This window comes from Humulus lupulus, chromosome 6 (genome assembly GCF_963169125.1).
Source record: "Humulus lupulus chromosome 6, drHumLupu1.1, whole genome shotgun sequence".
Lineage (NCBI taxonomy): Eukaryota > Viridiplantae > Streptophyta > Magnoliopsida > Rosales > Cannabaceae > Humulus > Humulus lupulus.
The window spans coordinates 216,364,794-216,391,027 of NC_084798.1; the positions used below are offsets into that span (position 1 = coordinate 216,364,794).

Below are 26,234 nucleotides of genomic sequence, written 5' to 3' on the forward strand. Positions count from 1 at the left end.
AATGATGTGGCAATACCACATCAAAGTTTAAAGTGACACGTCAGTCTTCCGTTAGCCACATTAGACAGAATTTAACAGAAGTCCTACGTGCATAGTTCGAGGGGAATTTTTAACATCACGAATCATTCAGGGGGCACGATCTGACAGTGGTTATAGTTCGGGGGGCAAAAATGCTATTTATTCTTTAAATTTTACACTACTAAAATAAAATACATTCAATCAATTCTAAAACATAACACACCTTTGAAATATTAATTAAATTAAACTAATTTTCCAATACTATATTCGTCCCACAAGTATTCAATTAATGCATTTGAAATTTTATTTTGAAAATTAAATTACATATGTATTTATAATTTTAAAAACTCAACATAAAATATAGACTCAAATAATACTCATATGTTTATATATATAGGATATAAATATATTTATTTTTTTAAAAAAAATATGATATATATAAAAAATAAAATAAAAATTTTTGTCGTATGAACAGTGCACAACATATATGTCGTGATACTATTCTCACATCGCTAAATAGGTTATTAATTAAAGTTGGGTTGGAGGTTTATATGCAGCCTCACGATATATATATATATATATATGTGTGTGTGACGTTTCGTTGGTCTTGGCCTAAGATCAATCATTAAAACTGAAATATGAGAGTGAGGCTCTTGGCTTGTCAGAGGAAAATGAGTAACTTATTTGAACTCCTTAATTATAATCTATTTACACAGCAGGCTTCTTTTATTTTACTTTTAAAAAACAAAACAGAATTAAGAAAAAGATCTATGAAAAATTAAGAGAAATAAAGAATTTTTTTTAATAAATGTGGCATTGATTAGTCAAACAATAAGAAACTGTTGATGATATTGTTCACCTACTAGTACAATCTACTATACAGTAGTCATTGACCAACTTTCTTTTTTAACTTCTTACTTATGTATGCCAAAAAAATGATTCAGAAATCCAAAGATTAGTAAATATAACACGACTCAAAAGTCCTAAAGAAACCCCAAGATATATGTACTAAAGTATAACCGACACATTTTTCAAGAAAATCACTTATCTTACCCTTCTAAATATAAAGTTCTAATTTACCTTAAAATTGCCTCAAAATATGTCTTTCCGTTTTAAACTATTTGATGCCAAAAAAAAATGTGTGAAAAATAAATATAAATGATTAGGGTACATGATACAGTTACAGACGGATTTTGTGTAAATAGTAAAGCAAAGTAAAATACATCAAAAATGGTACTCTACTCAATAATTCTTGTTACAATGCCGACAGCTACAGTTCGTCCTAGTGCTCTTCGAAACACCCTTCCAAGAGCTCTGCAACTTGAGAACTCATCTACACAAACTGGTTCCTGTAAAACCACTTGAATTCGGAAGAACAGAAAAATATGTTAAAAACAATCTTCAGTTATTTATTGTTAAGAGATTGGATTTGAAGTGGTCTTAGGCTTAGCCTAAGTGGTTCCACTTCCGTAATAAAAAAAAAAAAGAGAAACTGGATTTGAAGTTACCTCAACAATAGCACTCTGTTTCACAGTAAGACAACGAGGGGCCTTCTTTGCCACCTTGCCCGTCTTTGAATCGAGCAACGACAGTGTTGACGCCGTTTTTCGTCAACAGTGAAAGAAGAGCACGTAAACAACAAACAGTAATGGCCAATAAAAATACGATAATACAAAACATGATTTTTACGTGGTTCATCAGTTAAATCTGCCTAGTCCACGAGTCTTTGTTATTTAAACTCAAGATGATCTCTGAAAATTCTTCAAGGATGAATTCTTCAGAGTTTTCTCTCAAGATCACCAAAATTCCCCCTTTACAATGGTGCATGACCTCTCTATTTATAGAGAAGATTTCAGAATACTATCCCACATATTTTGGGTAGTTACTCTTTTTATGCAAATAAATTGAATGACATTAAATGCCTGCAATCCGATATAAAAGGAAACGTCCCCTGAAGACCAGGGGACGTATAACTGATCAAATAATATCCCATGATTTTAGGGGATTTACAGTAATAAATGTAGACTGCGTCTCTTATAGATGACTCATTAGGATATCCAAGGCTATTATCCTATATCACCAAGGTCCTATTCTCCCAGGTCTCGTATCGACTTTCGAGCTAATAACATCTCCCGAGGCCACATGACTTCGAGATCGTACGCGCGTCAGGCTCGGAGCCCATGATCCGAAGTCATCCCTGAGAACATATGCACCTCGGGGCCTACTCTTCGAGCTCATGGGGATTTCGAGGCCACCATCTTCGAAGTCGTCTCTGCTTTACAGGCTCGATGTTTAGATTCCAAACATATTCCAGACTTTACGAGTTCATTCATTATGAATCCAGCTTTCGAGGTCACAATTCTCATGGCTCGAAATCTGGGTATAACATCTTGCCCCCTCAAAAGTATTTGTTCGAATCCTAAGAGAAGGAAACTTTTGAACTACTTTCTTCGGGAACCGTACCGTCACATACTTATTAAGAATGGACACGCGTCAGTTGGGTATTGCTCATTCATGGTACTCGAGTACCTTGGAAATCTGCCCACGATCATTCGTCTGCCACCTTTCTGGTACCATCATATCAGTAATCCCCATCTGTTGGATCTTGCAAGGATTTTATTCAAGGCCTCAGATTAATCCCCTTTTTTCATCTATATATAAGACCCCATTCATTATCTTCTTTTTTATTTTCGTTCATCAGAAGAAAGAACAAAAACAAAACCAGAAACTCTCTGAAAACTCCTTGCTTGTGCATGTTCTCCCAACCGAAGAAGCAAAGGACCGCCGGTTTGTTCGAGATCGTAAGCTCATACCTGCAGCCTCTCCTTCAATCAACGATTTCTCTGCAATCGCCATTATTGCGTAAGTATCTGATATTTATTTTCCCTTATGCCAGCTTCTGTCCATATTGTTCTTGTTATTTCTGGGAATGCGCTGATATATTTCCTTAGTATTATATGTTAGGAAATTTTTGATCGATAGTCTTCTACATTTATGTTCCCATACTAGGTGTTGAATCTCTGGTTCCAAATCCAGTTTTTGTGTAGAATAAGGTTTCTTCTTTCTGGACTTCAAAATTTTAAAGGACATATCTTGCACACCAAGATATCGGGTATAAAACCTTGGTTTTAAAGAACACACGATACCCTAGATGACCTTTTCTGGATAACCGCCACTCTTTTTCCCACGATTTTCAAGATTTTCAAAAAAATTTGTCCACTCTCCTCCTTTTTTTTTCGTGGAATACACGTTCTGACTCTTAAATAAGGGTCTTAGTTTCGAGCTCGTTTCGTTCTCAAGCTCCGAGCTTGTCTTGTCAAGCTCGTAACCTTTGAACTCTTGCATGCATGGCCCTCACCATTTTTTCTTTATCACTAGATGTCACAGAATCTGGAAAGACGGTGGGGGTCGTTGCTGGCAATCCCTTACTCGCCCAAAACCCCGAGCCCAGAGTCGTTGTTTGCTCGGAATCAACGTCGAATTCGCGAATACGATCTCGCGCGCGAACAGGAGGATATTCGAGCTCATTACCGCCGCCAAATTGACGAGGTCATAGAGAAGAAAAGGAGAACCCTTCGGGAGGCAATTTATCCAGAGTCCAATTCAGGACCCAGGCCGATCCCACTCGACCCTAAAATGACAGTGACCGTTGCGTACAGCCCAGGAGAGCTCCAATTTTCACTCATGGGGGAGCCTTCTACCTCGCAACCGAGGAGAGAAATCTTTGAGGCCGAGCACTATTGGAGCTCGGTTTCCTCGAAAAATCAGATAACCGATATTGTGGCCTTCCATGGCCTCAAGTTGTCAAGCTCCTTGAGATGTCGAGCTCCGACCGCTAGCGAACGGAGCTGCTATGCTCTAGGGACTGGAAACCCTGACAATAGGCTGAGGTACGCGGCATGGAGTCAGGAACACATGAAGGCAGGAGCGCTTCTACCTTTGAAGTCTTATTTCAAGGACTTCACGAATTTTGTTGGGTTGGCTCCATTCCAACTCAACACCAATTCTTACAGGGTTCTGTCTGCCCTGAGGTCGTTATACCACGAGCTTAAGTGGGAAGGCCCTTCAGCACAGGAGATCTTATACCTTTTCTGTCTAAAAAGCAACCCCTCCCGAGCTCGAGGAGGGGACGGCTTTTACTATCTTTTGAGCTACCCCAAAGAGAAAAAGGTGTTTGAGGACCTTCCTAATCATCCACCTGACTTTAAAAAGCCTTCTTTTGGACAGATGGCTTGTCCCCGTCTCGATGCTATTCATTCAGGCGGATTCGTAAGTATTCCAACCTTCTTTATCTCTGTGCTCGGGATTTTGTTTGTAAATCCGTACTTAGTTAAAATGTGTCTTGCTTTCCAGCCAATTTTCACCGTCCTACTCCTGACGAGGCAATGAAGGAGCATAGAGAGACTCTGCTTCAGCTCCCTTACGACAGGAGGTCTCTCTCGTACCTTTTACATGAGAGCAAGCTCCGAGCCTGTGGGCTTTTGGGAGATGGCTAGTCCACCTCGGATTGGTCCAATCAAAAGTATGACCATTGGGAGCAGGTACCTTTGCCCACAAGTATCCTCCCTCCCAGGAGAGAGGTGAGGCCTCCACTCCCAGCTCGTCGAAGGAGTCCGCCATCGGGGAACGAGGCTAATGATGAAGCCTCGAGCTCAGACTCGGATGAAGAAGGTAAAGTCATCCTTAGCTCGAGAATGTGGTCCCCCACCTTATTAAAATACAAACCCGATAGGTTAGTCTTGTGCCCAGACGATAGGGACCAATTCTATATTTGGACTTGGGTAGACGACCGAGTTCATAGGTTTGATAGTTGGCTCGGGAAGTATGACTCCATGTATAGTTTGAACGAAGTGTGGGACGGGATAGCCGTCCAATATGGGACAAACGATTATAGGGACCTTTCGAGGTTGACATCCACGTATAGGGAAGGTACTCCCCCCGCCTCTTATGAAGAAGGGGGAATTTCATGGTCCCCGAGCTCGAGCTCGGGGGCGAGTTCCAGTTAGGTCCTTCTTTACTTGGTTTTTTTTTTTTAAATTTTCCAAGCCCATTACCATTATGTCTAACCTCGTTTGGAACTGTTCAGGTGCCATGGACCCCGACCTTGACGCTGTGCTTTTTAGCGATGAGGGAGTTGGAGCTCAGAAGAGTAAGCGCCCGAGAGCCTCGCGGAGGTCCAATCGACCATCCAAGGTCCTCAGACGCTCCGAGAAGACCCCAACAGCTCAGGCTACTGCGAGCACAACCGAGGAGTCGATTGTCCAGGTTGATGCGTCCAGTTCAATCGCGCCCATTTCGCTTCCTCCGACCGACACTCAAATAACAGTCGGCCGGCCCCCGAAGAAACCTTCCGTCTCCAAGGTTCAACTGTCGATGGCCCGACCTCATGTTGAGGAGTTCGTGCTTGACGGCGCCGCTGGGACCCAAGGGGCTATGCTTAGCTCGGACGTCCTCTCTCGAGTGGGTCAGAGTTTTTCAGGCTTCGACGCCGACCATTGGGACCTTATGCACAAGGCCTCAGACTGCAATACTCTTTATGATAAGAGTATTGAACTTACTGCCGCGGTAACCTTCGCAATTCTCCTTTAACTGTTTGTGTCTCAGCTCGCGATCTAATTCATTCTTTGTATTTCAGGCCCTTGTCATTTCAGCACAGCTTAATTATAAGCTGACCAACGAGGTGCACATGAATATGTCTCTGGCCCAAGAGTCGAGGGATCTCCAGCTTAAGATGGCTGATGAACTCAAGGACTCGAAGAACGAACTTGAGAATGTGAAGATCCGTCTCGCGGAGCTGGAGAAGACGAAAATCGAGCTTGAACAGGCGAAGATTCGTCTTGCTGAGCTGGAGAAGGCTAATGCTAAGCTCGAGGAGGATAAAGCTGCTACTTTCGACATCATGGAAAGCGAGAAGGCCCGCCTCCTGGACGAGTTCAAAGAGTAGAAGGAGAAGGCGGTCGACCAGGCCATGTACAAAATTTGGGTTGACAATGCCGACCTTGATACCAGCTTCCTGGGTCCTCTCGAGGCCAAGTATGTAGAGCGGTGGAATGCCCGTCTTGAGGCGAGTGAAGCTGCTCGAGAGGCTGCTCAGAAGGATAGTCATGCTATTCGTCCTGAGGGGTCCAGTGCTGCTGATGTTGAGAAGGCCAAGGAGACTCCTACTTCTTGAATTTGATCTCGGGGAAATCTTGTCTTGGGGCTGCGTCCCCTTATTTTTGTAATTACTTTTATTTATGCCCACATGACTGATACAATTTCTTTTTATATTGACTTATATATGCCTTACATTTCTCAGCTCGAAATATTTTGCACATTTTATATTGATGAATCATTTATGTTTATTTACACATACAAACATAGTTTGGATTTAGGCTCGAGAATCGATGCATTCATGCATCGCTTGCTCGAATTATCCGCTTCCGATCTCGTTATTTATCAAGGTCGGATATTATTTTAACCATGAACTCGGAAGTACTTGTATGGTATATAATGTGAATGGTTTAGTTTTATCTTATTGCTTAGTTACTTTCTCTTGTCCTCGGTTATTGCTCCAAGGATATGAGTTCGAAACTATTTTCCTTTAAGACATTCCAGCCTCGATCTCGACTTATCTCGAAGTAGGTTTAGGCTCCTACTTATCGTTGATTAGTCTTAGCTAGTTTGCTCCAAACCTGTTAAGTTCGCACATTTGGTTATATCCAAACGCTTTCCTTTTGATAATTTGGTTATGTCCAAAATATCTAAGCTTGCGTATCTGGTTATATCCAAATACTTTTATGTTTTTGATAATTTGGATATATCAAAACTATCTAAGCTCGCGTATTTGGTTATATCCAAATACTTTTATGTCTTTAATAATTCGGTTATATCCAAACTATCTAAGCTCGCGTATCTGGTTATATCCAAATACTTTTATGTTTTTGATAATTCGGTTATATCCAAACTATCTAAGCTCGCGTATCTGGTTATATCCAGACACTTGGTTGTATTTCGTGCATGTTATTTTATTTTTTAAGCTGATGGTATATATACCCATGATGCCCCCCTTAATATCCTATGAGTGTGACCATAGGTTATTAAATTAAGAGAGATTGCAAAAATAAAAAGAGATAACATATTGAACGAAATAGATCTTTATTGATGAAAGACAAATACAGATAGAAAATCATGGTTACAGGCAACACTTTTCCTATACTATTGGTAGTAAGGTCTCAGGTGTTCGCCATTCCATGCTCGCGGTACCAGGCTCCCATCCAATCTTGCTAGCTTGTAAACACTGGGTCGGATGACTGACTCTATTTGGTACGTCCCTTCCCAATTCGGCCCAAGCACACCAGCTGCCGGATCTCGTGTTGCTAAAAATACGCATCTTAACACCAGATCTCCCATCCCGAACTTTCGATCTCGAACCCTCTTATTGAAGTACCTGGTAGCTCGTTGCTGGTAGGCAGCATTCCTCAGCTGAGCCTCGTTTCTCTTTTCTTCAATTAAGTCTAAGGTTTCCTCGAGCTGAGTTTGGTTTGAATTTTGGTCGTAAATCTGAGTTCGGATTGTTGGGATTTCGACCTCAATAGGTAACATTGCCTCGCAACCGTATGCTAGAGAGAACGGGGTATGTCCTGTTGATGTTCGAGCTGTGGTCCTATAACCCCATAGGACTTGGGGTAATTCTTCGGGCCATTGTCCCTTCGCCTCCTCCAACTTCTTCTTTAGAGAACTTTTGAGAGTTTTGCTCACATCCTCGACCTGGCCATTCGCCTGAGGATGAGCCACTGACGAGAAACTCTTTATTATGTCGTTCTTTTCGCAAAAGTTGGTGAACAAGTCGCAATCGAACTGGGTTCCGTTGTCGGATACAATCTTCCTCGGTACCCCATATCGGCATACGATGTTTTTTACCATGAAATCAAGGATCTTTTTTGAAGTTATTGTTGCCAATGCTTCAGCCTCTGTCCACTTTGTGAAGTAATCCTTGGCGACTACAGCATATTTTACACCGCCCTTGCCAGTTGGGAGGGAGCCTATGAGGTCGATGCCCCATACCGCGAAAGGCCATGGGGAAGTCAACATGGTCAGCTCGGATGGTGGTGCTCGGGGAATCGTGGCGAATCTCTGGCATTTGTCGCATTTCTTCACGTACTCGAAAGAATTCGTTTTAATGGTGGGCTAGAAATATCCTTGGCGTATGATCTTCTTGGATAGGCTATGCCCCCCGGTGTGGTCTCCGTAGAACCCTTCATGAATTTCTTCAATTGTTTTCTTAGCTTCAGGTGGAGTTACGCACCGAAGTAATGGGATGGAATATCCCCTTCTGTATAGCTTCCCGTCCAAGATGGTGTAACGGGGAAGTTGATACATTAACTTTCGAGCCTGGTTCCGATCTTTTGGAAGGACTCCGTTCTCGAGATATTCAACTATTGGGGTCATCCAGGTAGGCTCTGTTTCGATTATACATACATCTTCGTCCTCTGGCTCGTTAATGCTAGGTGTCGATAGGTGTTCTATGGGCACAACGTTCAGTTCTTCATTTTCGGCGAAGGTGGCGAGCCGAGCTAAGGCATCTGCATTTGAGTTCCACTCTCGGGGAACCTGTTCGATTGTATAAAATTCGAATCATTCCAATGCAGACTTTGCCTTCTCCAAATAAACTGCCATTCTCGTGCCGCGAGCCTGGTATTCTCCTAGGATTTGGTTAACCACGAGCTGGGAGTCGCTGTGGCAATGTATCGCTTTAGCTTTGAGCTCCTTGGCTATGCGAAGCCCCGCCAGTAAAGCCTCATACTCGGCATCATTATTCGACGCCTTGAAGTTGAATCTCAAGGCTGAATGAAATCTGCTTCCTGCGGGGGTAATCAGAATGATTACTGCCCCCGATCCATTTTCATTGGATGAGCCATCGACGTATAGTTTCCACAGCTCGTGGGCTGGGGTTATGACTTCGTCGCTGGTCATACCAGTACATTCCACTATAAAGTCCGCCAACGCCTGTGCCCTAATGGTCGTCCTCGGGTGGTAGGTGATCTCGAACTGTCCGAGCTCAACAGCCCATTTAAGAAGTCGACCTGAAGCTTCTGGTTTAGACAAGACTTGCCTAAGTGGTTGGTCAGTCAGCACATGGATGGGATGCGCCTGAAAGTAGGGGCGGAGTTTACGAGATGAATGAATTAGACTAAGCGCCAGTTTCTCCATCAAGGGGTATCTTGACTCTGCCCCCAGTAATCTTTTACTGATGTAGTAAATGGGTCTTTGCACCTTCTCTTCTTCTCGAACGAGTATTGTGCTTATTGCGTGTTCGGTGGTTGAAAGGTATAGGTACAGTATTTCTCCCGTTTCAGGTTTTGATAAGATAGGGGGCTCGACGAGGTGCTTTTTAAGTTCCTGGAATGCCAGCTCGCACTCCTCTGTCCATTCAAATTTATTTCCTCCCCTCAAAGGGTTGAAAAATGGGAGACAACAGTCGGTAGATTTCGAAATAAACCTACTTAGGGCCGCCATCCTGCCGGTCAAACTTTGGACATCCTTGTGCCTTCGAGGTGAGGGCATGTCAATCAGGGCCTTGATCTTGTCGGGGTTGGCTTCTATTCCATGAGCGTTCACGATAAAGCCCAAGAATTTCCCTGATGATACCCCGAAAGTGCACTTCTGAGGATTCAGTTTCATGTTATACTTTCGGAGCACGCCAAAGCACTCTTCGAGGTCATCAACATGGTTATTGTTAAGTTGAGACTTGACAAGCATGTCGTCAACATAAACTTCCATGTTGTTCCCTATCTGTTCTGAGAACATCATGTTCACGAGCCCTGGTATGTGGCCCCAGCATTTTTGAGCCCGAATGGCATGACATTATAGCAGTATAGCCCCTTATCCGTTATGAAGCTCGTATGTTCTTGGTCGGGGGCATGCATGGGAATCTGGTTGTATCCGGAATATGCATCCATGAAGGACATCAGGCCGTGCCCCGCCGTGGCATCCACGAGCTGGTCAATCCTTGGTAACGGAAAACAGTCTTTCGGGCAAGCTTTGTTGAGATCTGAGTAGTCAATACAGGTTCGCCACGTCCCATTGGGTTTTGGGACCAACACCGGATTGGCTACCCAGTCAAGGTAAAAGGCATCCCTAATGAATCGGTTTGCCTTTAACCTGTCAACCTCCTCCTTTAGTGCCTTCTTTCTGTCTTCGTCCAGCTGTCTTCGCTTTTTTTGCTTTGGAGGGAAGCTTTTGTCTATATTTAGTGCGTGGCTTGCTATATTTGGACTTATTCCCACCATGTCCGAGTGCGACCACGCGAAGACATCCTGGTTTTTCTTCAAAAAGCAAATTAATTGCTATTTTGTCTAATCTTGGAGGTGTTTTCCAACCTTCACCTTTTTCGAGGAATCGACTTCTTCGAGCTCCTCTAAGGGTTCGAGGTCAACTTTCTCCTCAATCCTTGGATCGATCTCTTCATCAATTTCTAAGATTGCCCCGTCTTTATTTTGAACAATGACGAGTGTTTGTGCGCTCTTCTGTTTCTTTCCTCTCAAGGAAATACTGTAGCATTCCCTCCCTACTAATTGATCTCCCTTTAATGTTCCGACTCCGCTAGGGGTTGGGAACTTAAGGGCCAGATGCCTTACTGATGAGACTGCCCCCAGCCTGACCAGGGCGGGTCTCCCGAGCAGCACATTGTAGGCTGATGGCAGGTCTACTACCACGAACTCCATCATCTTGGTTGCCGAGACTAGGTAGTCTCCCAAGGTCACGTGGAGCTCGATGGATCCCATGCAGGCGGTCCCTTCTCCTGAAAAGCCGTATAAAGTAGTTGCACACGCTTTCAGGTCACGAAGGGAGAGACCCATTTTCTCGAGGGTTGCTTTATAGAGAATGTTGACTGAGCTCTCATTGTCTACAAGAACTCGGTGGACCCTTTTATTGGCCAGCTGGAGAGTAATGACCAGCGGATCATGGTGAGGAAACTGGACATGGGACGTGTCTTCCTCGGTGAAGGTTATTTGTTGTGTTTCAATCCTCTGGCTTTTTGGAGCCCTAAGTTCGGGTTCATAGGGAGACCCATCTCCAATTTTCAGCTTGTTAATGTATCTCTTTTGGGCATTCCTGCCCATTCCTGCGGGATGAGGCCCTCCCGAGATGGTTATTACATCCTCTCCATCTATCGGCGGGGGCCTATCTTCTTCCCAAGCTCGAGAGTTATTGTTTTGTGCGGGTGGAGGCGCGACTATTTTCTGGCTCGCGGCCGCCTGACTACACTACTACAAATATAGGGTTTCTCTGCGCTTTTTTTTCAATCTAAAATAAAAAGCGCAGAGAAAAGGATTGAAGGACACTTAGGAACTTTGTTACTGCGGTTTTTTTTTTAAAAACGCAATGTAAAGTAGGAAAAGTGGGAAGTGAAAACTTTTTCTCTGCGGTTTTCTTAAAAAAACGCAGAGAAAAGTTGCACTACTTTTCTCCGCGGTTTTCTTAAGAAAACCGCAGAGAAATAAAGACTTTTCTCCGCGGTTTTATTGAAAAAACCGCAGAGAAAAGTAGTGTAATTTTTCAAAACTTTTACCAAGCATAACTATGTGATCGGTTGTCCGTTTTGATTTTTTTTTTTTTAACTTTGATATTTTTTCGAGATCTATACGGACAACCAAGCACATAGTTATGCTTGGTAAAAGTTTTGAAAAATTACACTACTTTTCTCTGCGGTTTTTTCAATAAAACCGCAGAGAAAAGGTTCCAGACCTATATATAAACACATTCTTCCCCACAAGGTTCGTAAACCTACTTCATTTCGCGAAAAACTTCTTCAACAGCGGCGGTATGTCTTTCAACCTTAATCTTACTATTTTTTTGTTTCATCTTTTTTAGCTAAATCTTAGTTAAAAACTGAAGTTGATGCTTAATATTTGTCTATTTTCAGGTTTTTTGTCGTAAAAATGGTTAGGATTTGGTCGAAAAATTGTCCATTTTCACTGTATTTTTTGGCAAACATTGTGTTCTTGAGCTTCAAAATAGGTAATGATCTATATATGTTTGTTTGTATAGTTTTTTGTTTTTTTTTTCATCATTATTTTTAGAGTTTATTTTGTGTGAAATAGACAAATAGAAATCAAAATTTTGAGAGGTTTTTCATAAATCATTAATTTGGTTGCTGAATTTTTTTTCTTCACATTTTTCGGTGACAAAACCTGAATTTTTTTTTCAGGTTTCTTTTGTATGCAGCTAGATAGATCTCGAAAAAATACCAAAGTTAAAAAAAAAAACACCAAAAACGGAGAACTGAGCACAAAGTTATGCTTCGTCAAAATTTTGAAAAATTACACTATTTTTCTCTGCGGTTTTTTCAATAAAACCGCGGAGAAAATTCTTTCTTTCTCAGCGGTTGTTTTAAAAAAACCGCGGAGAAAAGTACATCTTTCTCTGCGGTTGGCTTACTACAACCGCAGAGAAAAATGACACTTTTCTCCGCGGCTGGCATACCACTTTTCTCTGCGGTCGAATACACTGCGCTTTTCAATACTCTCGAAAACCGCAGTGTATTGAGTAAAAAAACTGCAGAGAAAAGCCTTTTTTGTAGTAGTGCTAGTACTCTGGTTTTTGACATATTGCCTGAAGTATCCTCTCGAGACCAGTCCTTCGATCTCGTCCTTCAGTTGTCGACATTCATCGGTTGTATGCCCGGTATCTCTGTGAAATCGGCAATACTTACTGGAGTCCCTCTTGGACTTTTGATTTCTCATCGGGTCCGGACGCCTAAAGGGGACCTAGTTTTCATTAGCTAGGTATATGTTCTCCCGAGACTCGTTGAGCTCAGTGTATACTCTATACACGGAGAAATATCTCTCCCCTTTCTTTTTCTTTCCTCCCTCAGCTTCGGGGTTATTCCCTTCGTTCTTTTTCCTCTTGGAGAGGTTTTCCGCCACAGGCTTTGCAGCTGCCGGGTCTGCCGAGGTTGAGGCAGAGTTGACGTTTATTGTTGTAGTTTCGGGCTGGGAAGTCACATTAAGTGTTGACCTCGCTTCCTCTACATTGACAAACCTCTGCGCTCGTTTGTTAAACTCGGTTATGGACCTCACCGGTTTTCTTTGCATGTCATCCCAGAGGGCACTCCCTGGCATTACGCCGGCTTGGACAGCCATTAGGTGTCCACTGTCATCTACGTTCCGAGCTCGGGCGACTTCCAGATTAAACCTTGTTAGGTAACTTTTTAACGTTTCGCCCGGTTGTTGTCGAACGTTAGTTAGGGTTGATGCCTCTGGTCTGACCCCCATCATGGCTCTGAACTGCTTCTTAAAGTCTTTAGACAGCTGCTCCTAAGAAGTTATCGAGTGTCTCTTATATTTTTCGAACCAGCTTTTGGCTGGTCCCGTCAATGATGCTGGAAACAACATGCATCTGAGCTCGTAACCCACATTACTGGCTCTCATTATGGTGTTGAACGTACTCAAATGACTATACGGGTCGATTTTTCCTTCGAACGTTGGGACGTGAGGGATCCGAAACCCTTGAGGAAATGGAGTGTTGGAAATATGGGGAGCAAACGGTTCGAGCTCCTCGTCAGAGTCTTCATATCGATCATTCTCTTGCTCGTTCTTCAAGAGCCTAAAGGCCTTTTCAAGCTGATCGATTCTTTCTTGGACTGGGTCCGCGAGAGGTACCGTCTGGAATCGGTTGTCATCGATCACAATTCCAGGATCGCGCCTCCGTAAAGGATCTCTACGCCTATTCAAGCGATCCTCAGGTCCGGATTTATCGGGTCAACATTACCCCGACTTTGATTCAGGTGTTCTCGCAGGTCAGGGCGATTTCTGCGGCTTCCAGTATTCTTACGACTTCGGTCATGCTTGCTGACCGACCTGGTATCTCCAGAGTCGTCACTGGTAAAACTCGTCGCATAGTTATTTCGAGATGGATTCTTTCCATGCTGCCTCGTCTCCGCCGTGTGAGACCGAGATGTTTGACTTCTTTATGACGGGGCGGCTCTTCGCTCCTGGAAAGCTTCCCCGTTTCCTTGTCTCCCTCCCGTACGCCTTTCGCCCTGATCTCAAACTGGTTGAGCATTCCTGCGAGGAGGCGAAGGATATCTTATAGGTGATGGAGGGAACCGTATGGGTGACGGTGGCTGCCATCCATTTCGCGGCCTAGACGGTCCGGAGTTTGCCCAAGATGGGTTGGTTGCATTTGGTGCGCTCCCAGGGATTTGAGTCCGAGCCTCTGCAGGGGTTCGGTTGTTCTCAGTTCCCGCAGGTACTTCCACAGGTGGATTAACCGGGGCCCTAGCCCGAGTACTTCTCTGAGGCCTAGGGGGAGCGGATGGCCCTGCTGGTGCCGGAGGTTGAGCTGGCCTTCTTGTGGCAGCATCTTTTCATGGGCGCCCACGGGGCCTACGGGGAGGAACGTGTACGTCCCTTGGAGGCGGGACTTGGTTCTCACGCGGAGGCGGGGGTTGAGCCACCTGTGCCTTTGCGGCTATCCTTGCCAACTCCTCATTCCGTTTGTTGGCCTCTGCCAACTGTTGTTTCAGTTACCGGTTCTCAAGTTCCACAATGGGAACATACCGCTCAGGATTGTAATACATATCCTCATCCCTTGGTGGAGCAGGTGGTCCCCGGGAATCGGAAGATCCACTTCTTTCTTCGACATCTGGGTTTTCCATTGGTTGTTTCCCAGGACGTCTTGGGTAACTTTCTTCAGGAGCGTTCTGATTATTAGTGGCCATGACTTACTCAAGGACTGAATGCTTAAGGCTCTCAATGAAAGCACCAAACTGTGGACGCCGTTTTTCGTCAACAGTGAAAGAAGAGCACGTAAACAATAAACAGTAATGGCCAATAAAAATACGATAATACAAAACATGATTTTTACGTGGTTCATCAGTTAAATCTGCCTAGTCCACGAGTCTTTGTTATTTAAACTCAAGATGATCTCTGAAAATTCTTCAAGGATGAATTCTTCAGAGTTTTCTCTCAAGATCACCAAAATTCCCCTTTTACAATGGTGCATGACCTCTCTATTTATAGAGAAGATTTCAGAATACTATCTCACATATTTTGGGTAGTTACTCTTTTTATGCAAATAAATTGAATGGCATTAAATGCCTGCAATCCGATATAAAAGGAAACGTCCCCTGAAGACCAGGGGACGTATAACTGATCAAATAATATCCCATGATTTTAGGGGATTTACAGTAATAAATGTAGACCGCGTCTCTTATAGATGACTCATTAGGATATCCAAGGCTATTATCCTATATCACCAAGGTCCTATTCTCCCAGGTCTCGTATTGACTTTCGAGCTAATAACATCTCTCGAGGCCACATGACTTCGAGATCGTACGCGCATCAGGCTCGGAGCCCATGATCCGAAGTCATCCCTGAGAACAGATGCACCTCGGGGCCTACTTGTAACACCCTCACTTATTTTAGTTAAAACCATATTTGAGGTGTTACGTTTTAAAACTATATCATAACTTATTACTGCGGAAGTCTGGACATTTTTTTTTTAACTTAAAAACTTATTTCACATTATTTACATTAAACATAAAGTGTGTCTCAAACATATTATACATAAGTATTAAATAACCCAATTTATTTTCAAAACATAACTTCACACTTTATTACAAACATCTCACTGATAACTGAAATAACCCACAAAAGGTCGATATGTTCATATGTACAAATCAGGGTCAGGACCATGCTTCAGTTCTCCTCATGTCATTCACACATTTCTTTCTCTACCTGCAACACAAGACAACTGTGAGCCTAAAGCTCAGTAAGCAAAGTAATGCATGCAATGCTAATGATTACCCAATATCAATGGACATACACAACTTCTTTTTAAATTTTGGGCCCCTTAATATTGTGCACACTGTTTGAATTGGTCAATGCCTACAGGGCTTGTTACACATACAATATAAAATCCCATGGGTTCTCCTCCGGCTAGCCATCACCACAGTAGGGCACATTAAAAACCTTATTCCATCGTTGCCCCGTCGGGCTCAAGAGTTAAGGCGGCCACACACTATGGTGTCAATACATATAACAATACTCATATGGAGGAGAAATAAAAACAGAAATATGGCAAACAATATAATTGGTTCACTAAAACCTAGCCCAAATTATTGGGCAGCCACTATAAGCCTACTATAGGCCTCCGTTTACACTTATTAACACTTTCATTTGCCTTTTCAAAACAGTGCCACTAAACTTAAACTTCTTATTACAAATTTCTCTTATGTTGCACAAAACTTGCAAAGGCATCATATGATTAATCATCATAATATCATGCATGGTCTTATATCATATAATAATTTACCATATCACTATTATGCCATGCATACAAATTTATGATGAAGTGTCAATGTATGTTAATACCACTTACTCACAAAATATTCATATAATGCATACTTTCACATAACATGTCATTCTTGTGTTGCAGTTGAGTACTTTACTTACCTTCTGTCCAAAATATAATTCACCGTGTAACAAGTGGTGTCTTAGGTATTGATGTGCTTATCCTGACAATGGCATGGATTTCTCATCATAATGATGGCAGTAATACATTGAACTCTCATTTAAAAATACCCATAAAACATCATACCCAAAACATGCCTAAAATGCCTTAAACCACCTAGATCGAGCATTAGATTTATCTTAGACATTTGAAGAAATTTTGACAGAGTTTCCCCTTAATTTTAGCTATCCTCAAATATCAAAATAAACCAATAATCAACATCAAATAACCTGCCATAACCATATATATCCCAAATACCAACATAATTCATCATAAAGTTATCACCGATTTTGATAAAATTCTAATTTCCTAGATCATCACCTAAATTAAATGAGTCTCCACATCTATTAAAAAATTTATAAACATATATACTCTCTTATAAACTCAATCAAATAACCAAAAATCATCTTGTACTCCAAGAACCCCAAAAACCTCATAAAACACAAAATTTCACTTACCGAGCAACTTTTCGGCGAAAACACTCTCTTCAAGCTTTTCTAAACCTCAAACCACTTGGAAACCCCAAGAAATATCTTAAAAAGGATAAAACACCATATATAAGCTTTCAGAAAAATTCAAAAACATGGTTTAATTTCCAAGTACAAGAACTTACCATAAAAAGGCTAGAACTAAGCTTAATCTACTTCTTTGGCTTTGCTTTCACTTGGATCTCCTTAGAATTTCTTCAAACCAGCCAAGAAATGGTTTTTGGTTTTCTTTTCTCTCTGTTTTTCAGAGTAATGGTCGTGCAAAGTGATAAGGTTGATGAAAAATTCTTTATTTTCAATGATTTAGCCTTATTGTATCAAAATTTGACACCTTTCATCTCATCATTTCATCTTTTGACTTATGAAAACCTTATCACTTCAATAATTTCGACTTAATCATCTGCTAGGCCTATTATCCTTATGTTTAAAACACTCACACCAAACCTTAGGTCCATATGACTTCATACCCAATAGTTATGCTTACCCGATCGAGCGTAGCGCACTTATGCTAAGCTCGTTTTGACTTTGCATCAATACCACTGATTATGTATACCTCCCATCAAGAATTGATCTAATGGTTCTAAAACCATTTTTACATCATCAATGAGACCTTAATCATACCTCGATTACATTTGGTAAATCCATAAATACTCAATTTTACACCGAAATACTAGTAGTCGACATTGTACTATTTTTCACTACTTAACCTATTTTGCCTTCTATATCTCACTTTCATCACTTAATTCCATGCCTTGTCCATATTTTTCATACTTTCTTATATCTTGAGCACATCAAACACCCATAAAAGACAACTCAAATGCCACAAGGTAAATAATATTGAGCATACATATAGACATCACATACACAACTTTTATACTTATACATGAAAACACTTATAAGAATATGCATATGCTCAAATTATACATATTGTATGATATGTAATGCAATGCAATCATGTGATTATTGGCTATATTATGTCAAAATAATGTGGGTGCTACACTACTCTTCGAGCTCATGGGGATTTCGAGGCCACCATCTTCGAAGTCGTCTCTGCTTTGCAGGCTCGATGTTTAGATTCCGAACATATTCCAGACTTTACGAGTTCATTCATTATGAATCCAGCTTTCGAGGTCACAATTCTCATGGCTCGAAATCTGGGTATAACGGACAGTATCTTTACAACTCTAGCCACCTCCTTCACGTGGTGTATGTGAAACTCCAACTGCTCATTCCAGTTACAAATAAATCTCCAGTAAAAGAAAAAGAAAAATGAATAGTGATGAGCAAGCACAATACACACCTGAGAACCAACTAATATTGGAGTTGTAACATCAAAAATAAGAACCTTCACTACTAAATGTTTTGCTACAAAAATTGGAAAATCAGGGTGACATAGCACCCCACCAGCCATCACACTGCTTTCGTACTGAGCACTGGTCGTATGTTATTGACTTAAGAGTCAAGAACGGTCTTAGCGTGCTTAACGCAAGCTGAAAAGATTAGATCTAATCGACATGAGCATTGAATGACTCATCATGAGCATTAATGCTTGACCGACCCCAAGTTTGATGAAAAACAAAAGTGCTTGTGTAGTCTCATAACTAGTCACTCAGAGCTAGGGCCAGAAGGCCCTGGTGACTACATCGTCACATGGCTAAGGGTATAGAACCCACATTAGTGACTCACTCATTTGGTTTAAGCTAGTGACTCCATGGTCACTCATTTGATTTACATTAGTGACTCCAAGGTCACTCATTTGCTAAGGGTGCGAAACCCACATTAATGACTTACACATCAGTCACTCATCTGTTTGGGGCTATAAGCTCTGGATGACTATCATAATCATCATTTGAAATTATATACATGCAGTAATGAGTTTTCTTGCTGAGCTTTGGCTCACGGGTGCTATGTGGTGCAGGTAAAGGGAAAGAAAAACTATCCAACCTTGAGTGGAGAGCTTAGGTGGCAATGTGTACATATGCGGCCACTTGACCACCACGGCCAAGGAGTTTCTCAGAGAAACTAGGGGGTTTGTAATGACCCACTAATCTAGACTTTTGGACCATTAACGAAACTATACATAAAATCCTTAATAGAACTCACATTTGCGAAAATACCATAATTTTATTAAGTAACTTGTAAAAATAAGAGTTACTTACAAATAAATACTAAGAAGGATATGGGATCCCATTGTCTTTAAAAACAAAACATGATTTAAAATAAAAAGACATTACATAAATAGTGCGGAAAATACATGTAAAAAGACATAAAACAGAAACTACATCCTCGAATCGAATAACGCTCGGCTCCTTGACTCCATTCACCATCGATACACATCCTCTAAGCGTCACGAATCTTACCGCCTCTAAAGCTATTTTCCTGCACATAAAATAGAAAGGAATGAGCCTAATGCCCAGCAAGGAAAATCTAACACATAGTCATAAACATAAATTTCGTAATAAACATAAAGACATATCATAACACTTAATACATACACTTATTATAATGGCCATTATTACTTGGGGTCCCATAGACTAAACAAGCTTATGCCCATGAGATTAGTGGGGTCCTACTAGCTAAGTAGGCATATGCCCATAATCTTTTTTGGGGTCTTGTTAGTCAAATAGGGCATAAGCCCAAACCTACAAACATACACATTCATAACATATTCCATAACATAACATAAGCAATAAACATATAGATTCTATCCTATTTTCCTTACCAAAGTTACCGGGATATGTTGGACTGAGTTGGGACTTTTGGAACACTCCTAAAACCATAATGAACAAGAGTGAGTCTAAAGAAGGAAAAGAGATGAAAAGGAATGGGAAGACTAAACCATTGAAAAACATGCTTACTAAAACTTATGTGCTCAAGAGCTTAGATTCCCTAACCAAAATAAGAATGAGGTTAGGAAACTGAGTAGAAGGCTATGAGAAAGAAAATAACATAAAACAATGAGCTAGAGTTTTGGTTTACCTCAAAGACCAATCTACACCACAACCGAAATACTATAGAATCTCACTTCCCAAAGTGTTTGATAAGCTAAAGATGATTAAGCTTATGACTTTCCCACCCAAGTGTTTAACTCTCACACTCTCCTAGCACTTGCAGCTTCTGAACTTAGAGTAAAAGTTGAATAATGGCTGGGTACTAGGTCCTATTTATAGAGTTTGGGAATGAAAGTGTCTTGATTTTACTTGAATAAAAATAATGGCTTTTTAGGTGAAAATAATTTGAATAATCGTTCAGCAGAGGCTGAAGACTCGTTCAAAAGATGTTGGACTTATGAAGGAGTTTGAATGGCTGAAAGGAAAAGAATTCAAAACGTTTGAACATATGCTGAAGGAGGCGATATATCGCCCCCTGTAGGCGATATATCGCTTGGGCCAGTATGCCCGAGGCGACCGTGCATCATCTCGTGTTTTCCGTATCTACGTGCTGCGATATATCGCCCCCTATAGCTGCGATATATCGGCACACGCTGAATATTTAAACACGAAATTACACATTTTTAGCTAAGTTTGAATGGAGTAAACAGCCTTGACTAAGCCCTCAACGTATTCAAAGCTGCTGACTGACCTTAGGGGATTCAAACTTTACTCCTTATTAAATTTAATCCTCAAAATACTTAATCCTTAATCACCATTCATAACATGTGCTTAAAATCCTATTGGTCCTTATCTAAACCTTATAGTATAATAAATATAATCCTTAATATCAGTCACATTAATCAAACCTTAGGTTAACTTAATATTCTTAAACTATAGATTAAACTTAGAAAATCTACAAGTACTACTATGAGTGTCCAAATAATTCCCGGTCTGAACCAAAAATCCACAGTTACAAAGATAATGCTATAAATACTATCATACTACTATCTATCTTAGCTAAGTAAAGTTCTTGGACTCTACAGGGTTAACCCTATTTTTTCCGCTTAGGTCGGCGGGTTGTAATTTTTACACTGTAATGACCATTTTGTATTGTAAATAACTTGTAAACGCTTTTATAAGCCTATGAACAATTTTATTTTTTAAATAGAATATATTATTTCCTTTTGATCAAGTTTTTCACCTTAGCCTGTTAATAACAACTAGATGCACGTTTATAACCAAATGACTCGATTAGCGAGTTAAACATGGTTCAAAGCTCACAGTAACGGTCTTGGAGTAACCAGGACGTTACAACAATAATCTCTAATGTATCAAATGAAGACAAAAAGTGCATATATATATATATGAGTCCACTCTTAATGGTTACTACCCATGGATAGTTACTTTTATATTAATCATTGGATTAAGATCAATGGTCCATATTTATAGTTGTTAATTAATAAATCTAAAAGTAAATTTTGATATTTTCAAATTTTTAGAAGGTTTACCTGATTAAAAATGTGTATTTATTATGAAAATATAATATTGTAAACTTTTCATTTTTCAAATGCATGTCAATTTTTAAATATAGCTAGTGTCTCTTATTGGTTGGAAACAACATTAATTATGGCAAAAAAAAAAAAAACTAAATTCAAAATTAATGTAGAAAAAAATATTTATCTGTTGTTGACTTGCTATACCAAGTCCCTATAGTGACACATCATTATAATTGTTAGTACTCATCTATGGGTAGTAACCATTGAAAAGTATTCCAATATGAATGTATCGGATTGATTTCATACGCAATCAATAAGTATTTTTATATGTATCGGCAATTATAATAATATATATCAAATAGAGAAGAACAAAAATCGTCGATAACAAACAATAACAGTAATTAAGGAAACGAAGTTAGAGATTAAATCGATTAATCAAAATAAATAAATAAATAACATATCATCAATCTTGAACCTTAAATGTTTGTCGTCAAACCAAATTAAAGATAATAGGTTATCAAAACCCTAATTTTAGAAAAGCCCCAAATTTCTTTGAACAAAATCATACAATCTTCAATTAGTCTAGCAAACATGGCTTTAGTACCACTTGTTAGAATTTCTAATGCACTCAAATAATATGAACAAATAATAATCTCCAACACGTAATCCTAAATTATAATTTTATAGATCATTTGCTAAATTAAAGAAGAATGTGCGAAATCACTAACCTGAAGTCATTGTTGGAGATGATACAGAGAGGGTTGTGATCTTCCAGGAAAACAGTTTATCTTTGTCTATAAAAGCCGTTCTGTTTCTTGAGAGCCACATTCATATATATTAATTGATAATAATATCAGTTTTTAATATTTATAATTTGGTCTCTCATCAAATTATAAATATTTATTCCATGATATATTAATACCCATAATACTTATATCATAATTAGTCACTTTATTTTGTATCAAACTTTATAATAGTAATGTACATTAATACATACGTCAATAGAATTTTAATCCAACAATAATATATTTTAAAAGTACTCCTAAAGAAATTAGCTTCTTTATGGGGTTATCTTCATTATTTGTTCACTAAATAGTATTATATTGGTCCATATTAGTGTTATGGAATATGAAGTCATGTTACTTTTGTTTTACTTGTAAGACTTTGACTCTATTTTCCATATTTTTTTAAGATTAGAAAATGTAACATGCATGTCTCAAAAGTCAAAAGTACGTCCTTCTTGGAAAATTGTAGTCCTTAACATATGGACCAATTATATATATGTTCAATTATTCATATCTTTTCTATATAATTTTTTTTTATTTTAACGGTTTTTTTTTAATTGTTAATTTTAACAGAATATTTTTATATTTAACAGCAGTTTGTAAATACTTAAATTTAAATAAAATAAAATAAATAATTAAAAAATAAAAATAAGAAATTTTTGAGATATTTTACAATGATAATTGTTTAAAATTAATAAATAATTAAACAAATTAAAATAGTATATTTTTGAGATATTTTACACTGATAATTATTTAAAAATAATAAAAGTATATGTTTTATGACTAAAATAAAATTTAATTAAACTTAAACTTATTAAAATAATATCACATTAAACATATAATATAATCTACTGTCAATTAGCAACAAATTATTTCTTTTAAAAATACTAGCAAGAAACTTAAATTTAAAATCCACATATAATATTTAATATTACATTAAACAAATAATATATAATCTCTTGTTGTCACTCTCAAATTTAAAAACTAGAACAAACATAAACTTAAACAAAAATAAATAAATTATTTAATTAAAATAAGATATTTATTTGAAATTTATATGACATTAATAAAAATTTAATAAAAATAATTAATAAATTCTATAAATAAAACTAAACAAACGTGAATATTGCACATTGATTGTATCTAGTATATTTATATATATATATATATATATATAATTCACGTAAAGTAATATTACGTCAGAATCAGGCAGTTAATAAAGAATCTTCCTTTATTTAAAAAAAAAAAGGTTATTTTCACAAATTTCTCGTTAAATTATTGGACAACAACATTATTATATTAACTTTCATGTAAGCCACAATATTTGCTAGTGACAGTTTTTATTTACTTATTCTTTTTCAAGTAATCATAATTCAATTAGCTTAACATGCGCTATGATTAGATAATGAACTTATTTAGATAGAAGAAATCTCTTCGTCATTTATTCTTTATAATCTTAGAACCACATGTACATATATATAAGTAATAATCACGATGTTAGTCAATATAATTCGGAAGATTAAAATATATAAAATGGTACTTTTGCAAAATTGCATCTCATGATTTAAACAACTAGTTGAAAATTTAGATAGCTGGTCGAAAATTCAAATAGTTGGTCAAATTTTTTAGAAAGATGCCATTTTGCAAAAAAAAATTATCAAAAGTAGGTCAGAATGTAAAATCACTTTAAAAAAAAAGTCATTTTCACCACTTTCTCTATATAAAATGACTCAAAAGTAGTCAAAAAAAAAAATTTAGAGGAAATTACATTTTATATGAGATTTTTAATAGAGTGTGCAAAAATATGGTTTTTTTTAAGAATTTTCACTTTTATGGATTTATTTTCCCATATTTTTGTATAAAAGTTAGTTTATGCCATAGTTTTACTCTTAATCAAATTTGGAAGGGTATGTTTATAATTTGATTATTATTTTTTTAGGTTATTTATTTTTTTATATTGTTTTTATATTACTAATTTTATATTAAACTTTTCTTTGGTTGTTTTGCAATTTTTTTTTTGTAATATGAATTGTTTTTAAAACTATTATTTATTTATTATAAACATGTTTTTTTTAAGATTGTACGTTTTTTTTTTCAAATCCTGAGTAGGGTAACAAGTTACTTGATTGATCTTAAAAAAAAATCCTAGAGCTAGGTTAAATAACATGCACCATGAGGGGTAACCAGTTATCCTGGGATGAGTAACTTTCTGCCATAAGAGGGGTAACCAGTTACCTAAGAGGGGTGACGAATTAATCATATTAAATATGAAAAGAAACATCAAATTTGAAGGAAAAAATGAAAGAACACTTCATTAAAAAATGAAGAAGAAGTAACTATGATTTTAGTAATATAAGTAACTAGTTACTATAAAAACAACCATAAATATACACACACCAGAACGTGAAAGTAACCAGTTACCCTCAGAAATATACACACAAAGAATGTGAAAGTAACCAGTTACCCATTCACGTTTTCATATTTTTATTAGTTTTCTTTCCAAATTTTTGTATTCCTATAAGTGTTACAGTAAAAAGAAAATGCTGAAAAAATTGGTTTGAGTTTTTTTTTTATATATAGTGGAAAAAACTATAAAAAAATTACAATAATAAAAGATAATAAATAAAAAAATAGTAGAATAATTATGTATTGTTAAAATATATGTGTGAAAAAAATGAAAAAAAATAAATAGAATGAGAAAAGAATAAGTACAAAAATTAAAAAAAAAAAAGAAATGATGAATGAAAAAAATAGATGAATAAATAAGAATGAAAAGAAGAAGAAGAAAAATAATGGAAAAATGAAAAGGAAAAAAAAAACATGAATGAAAAAATTGGTAGAAAAAAATGAAAAAAAAATGGAAGAAGAAAAAAAAAAGCAAAAAAAGTTCATATGTGTGAAAAAAGAAAAAAAAAATGAAAGGAGAAAATAATAAATACAAAAATGAAGAAAAAATAGAATGAAAAAAAAACTGAAAAAATATGAAAACAAAAACAATACAAATGAAAGAAAAAAAATAGATAAATGAATAAAAATGAAAAAAAGAAGAAGAAGAATGAAAAATTGGAAAGAAAAAAAAGATGAAGGAAAAAATTGGTAGAAAAAAAAAAGAAAAAGGAAAAAATAAAAGAAAAGAACAAGTAAGGAAACAAAAAAAATAATAATGGAAAAAAATAAAAATAAAAATAAAATTACTTTCAAAATCAAACAAAACATAACTATGATAAAAAAAAAAATGATATTTCCATATTTTAGTTAGCTACTAATTGTGTTTCCATACTTTTAACTTTTTCTTTAATAAATTTTTCATACAAATTAAGAAAAGTATAACTCCCATATTTTTGCACATTAATAGTATAAAAACCATATTTTTTAAAAATTCCCAAAAAATTATTGTCTTTATGGGGTCGGCTTCATTACTTCTTCACCAAATAGTGTTGTATTTGGTCCATATTCGTATTATGGAAGAATCACTTCTTTGATGTATGTAAAATGTTTATGCCCTCAGTTTTCTTGATGTCTAATCCTGGGCTCGAGCATTGGCTTGGTGTGAAATGGTCAATGAGGTATCTCAAAGGTACAATAAGCACACATGGTAAGGTGTACAAGAAAAATGCTGGAAAGATATGGCTCGAAGGGTTTGTAGATTCTGATTTTTCTTCAAATCAAGATTCAAGAAAGTCTCTCGCTTTCTATGTTGTTACAATAGTGGGAGCACAGTGAGTTGGAAGCCTCATCAGCACCAAGTTATTGCCTTGTCCATGTCTGAAGCTGAATTCATGGCAACTGTAGAAGCTTGTAAGAAAGTAGTGGGAGCATTGCTTAAACTTGTTGAACATTGATACAAGCTTGTTGAAGTTACTTGAGCTAAATCATCATGAGCTTTTTCTTTATTACTAATCCTCCAGAACACATCCAGCAAGCAGTGTTTTTACCGCTGGCTTTGCCTATGTACGCTAACTCAGTTCATCAAGTTAGTTTCAGATTGGTATTTTATTTCACATCTTTGTAGAAAGAAGATCACTTGGAGAGTTTTGAGAGCTTTGAGTGTGGTTGCACAAGGGGTTCTCGGGT

The 26,234-nt window shown here is 37.9% G+C and overlaps 1 protein-coding gene and 1 long non-coding RNA gene across 2 annotated transcripts; both read right to left on the reverse strand.

Annotated features, from left to right (window-relative positions):
- Positions 1-1,398: 1,398 nt before the first annotated feature.
- On the reverse strand, positions 1,399-18,425 carry LOC133783258 (uncharacterized). Its single transcript, XM_062222812.1, has 3 exons — positions 18,307-18,425; positions 18,173-18,228; positions 1,399-1,605 (listed from the first exon to the last, which is right to left on the reverse strand). Exons 1-3 carry the CDS (start codon positions 18,415-18,417, stop codon positions 1,470-1,472), a joined length of 303 nt encoding a protein of 100 aa, XP_062078796.1. The 5' UTR covers positions 18,418-18,425; the 3' UTR covers positions 1,399-1,469.
- On the reverse strand, positions 15,574-17,341 carry LOC133783259 (uncharacterized). The gene is made up of 4 exons (XR_009870847.1): positions 17,132-17,341; positions 16,977-17,051; positions 16,461-16,522; positions 15,574-15,743 (listed from the first exon to the last, which is right to left on the reverse strand). It is a non-coding gene; the product is annotated as an uncharacterized LOC133783259 (long non-coding RNA).
- Positions 18,426-26,234: the final 7,809 nt, after the last annotated feature.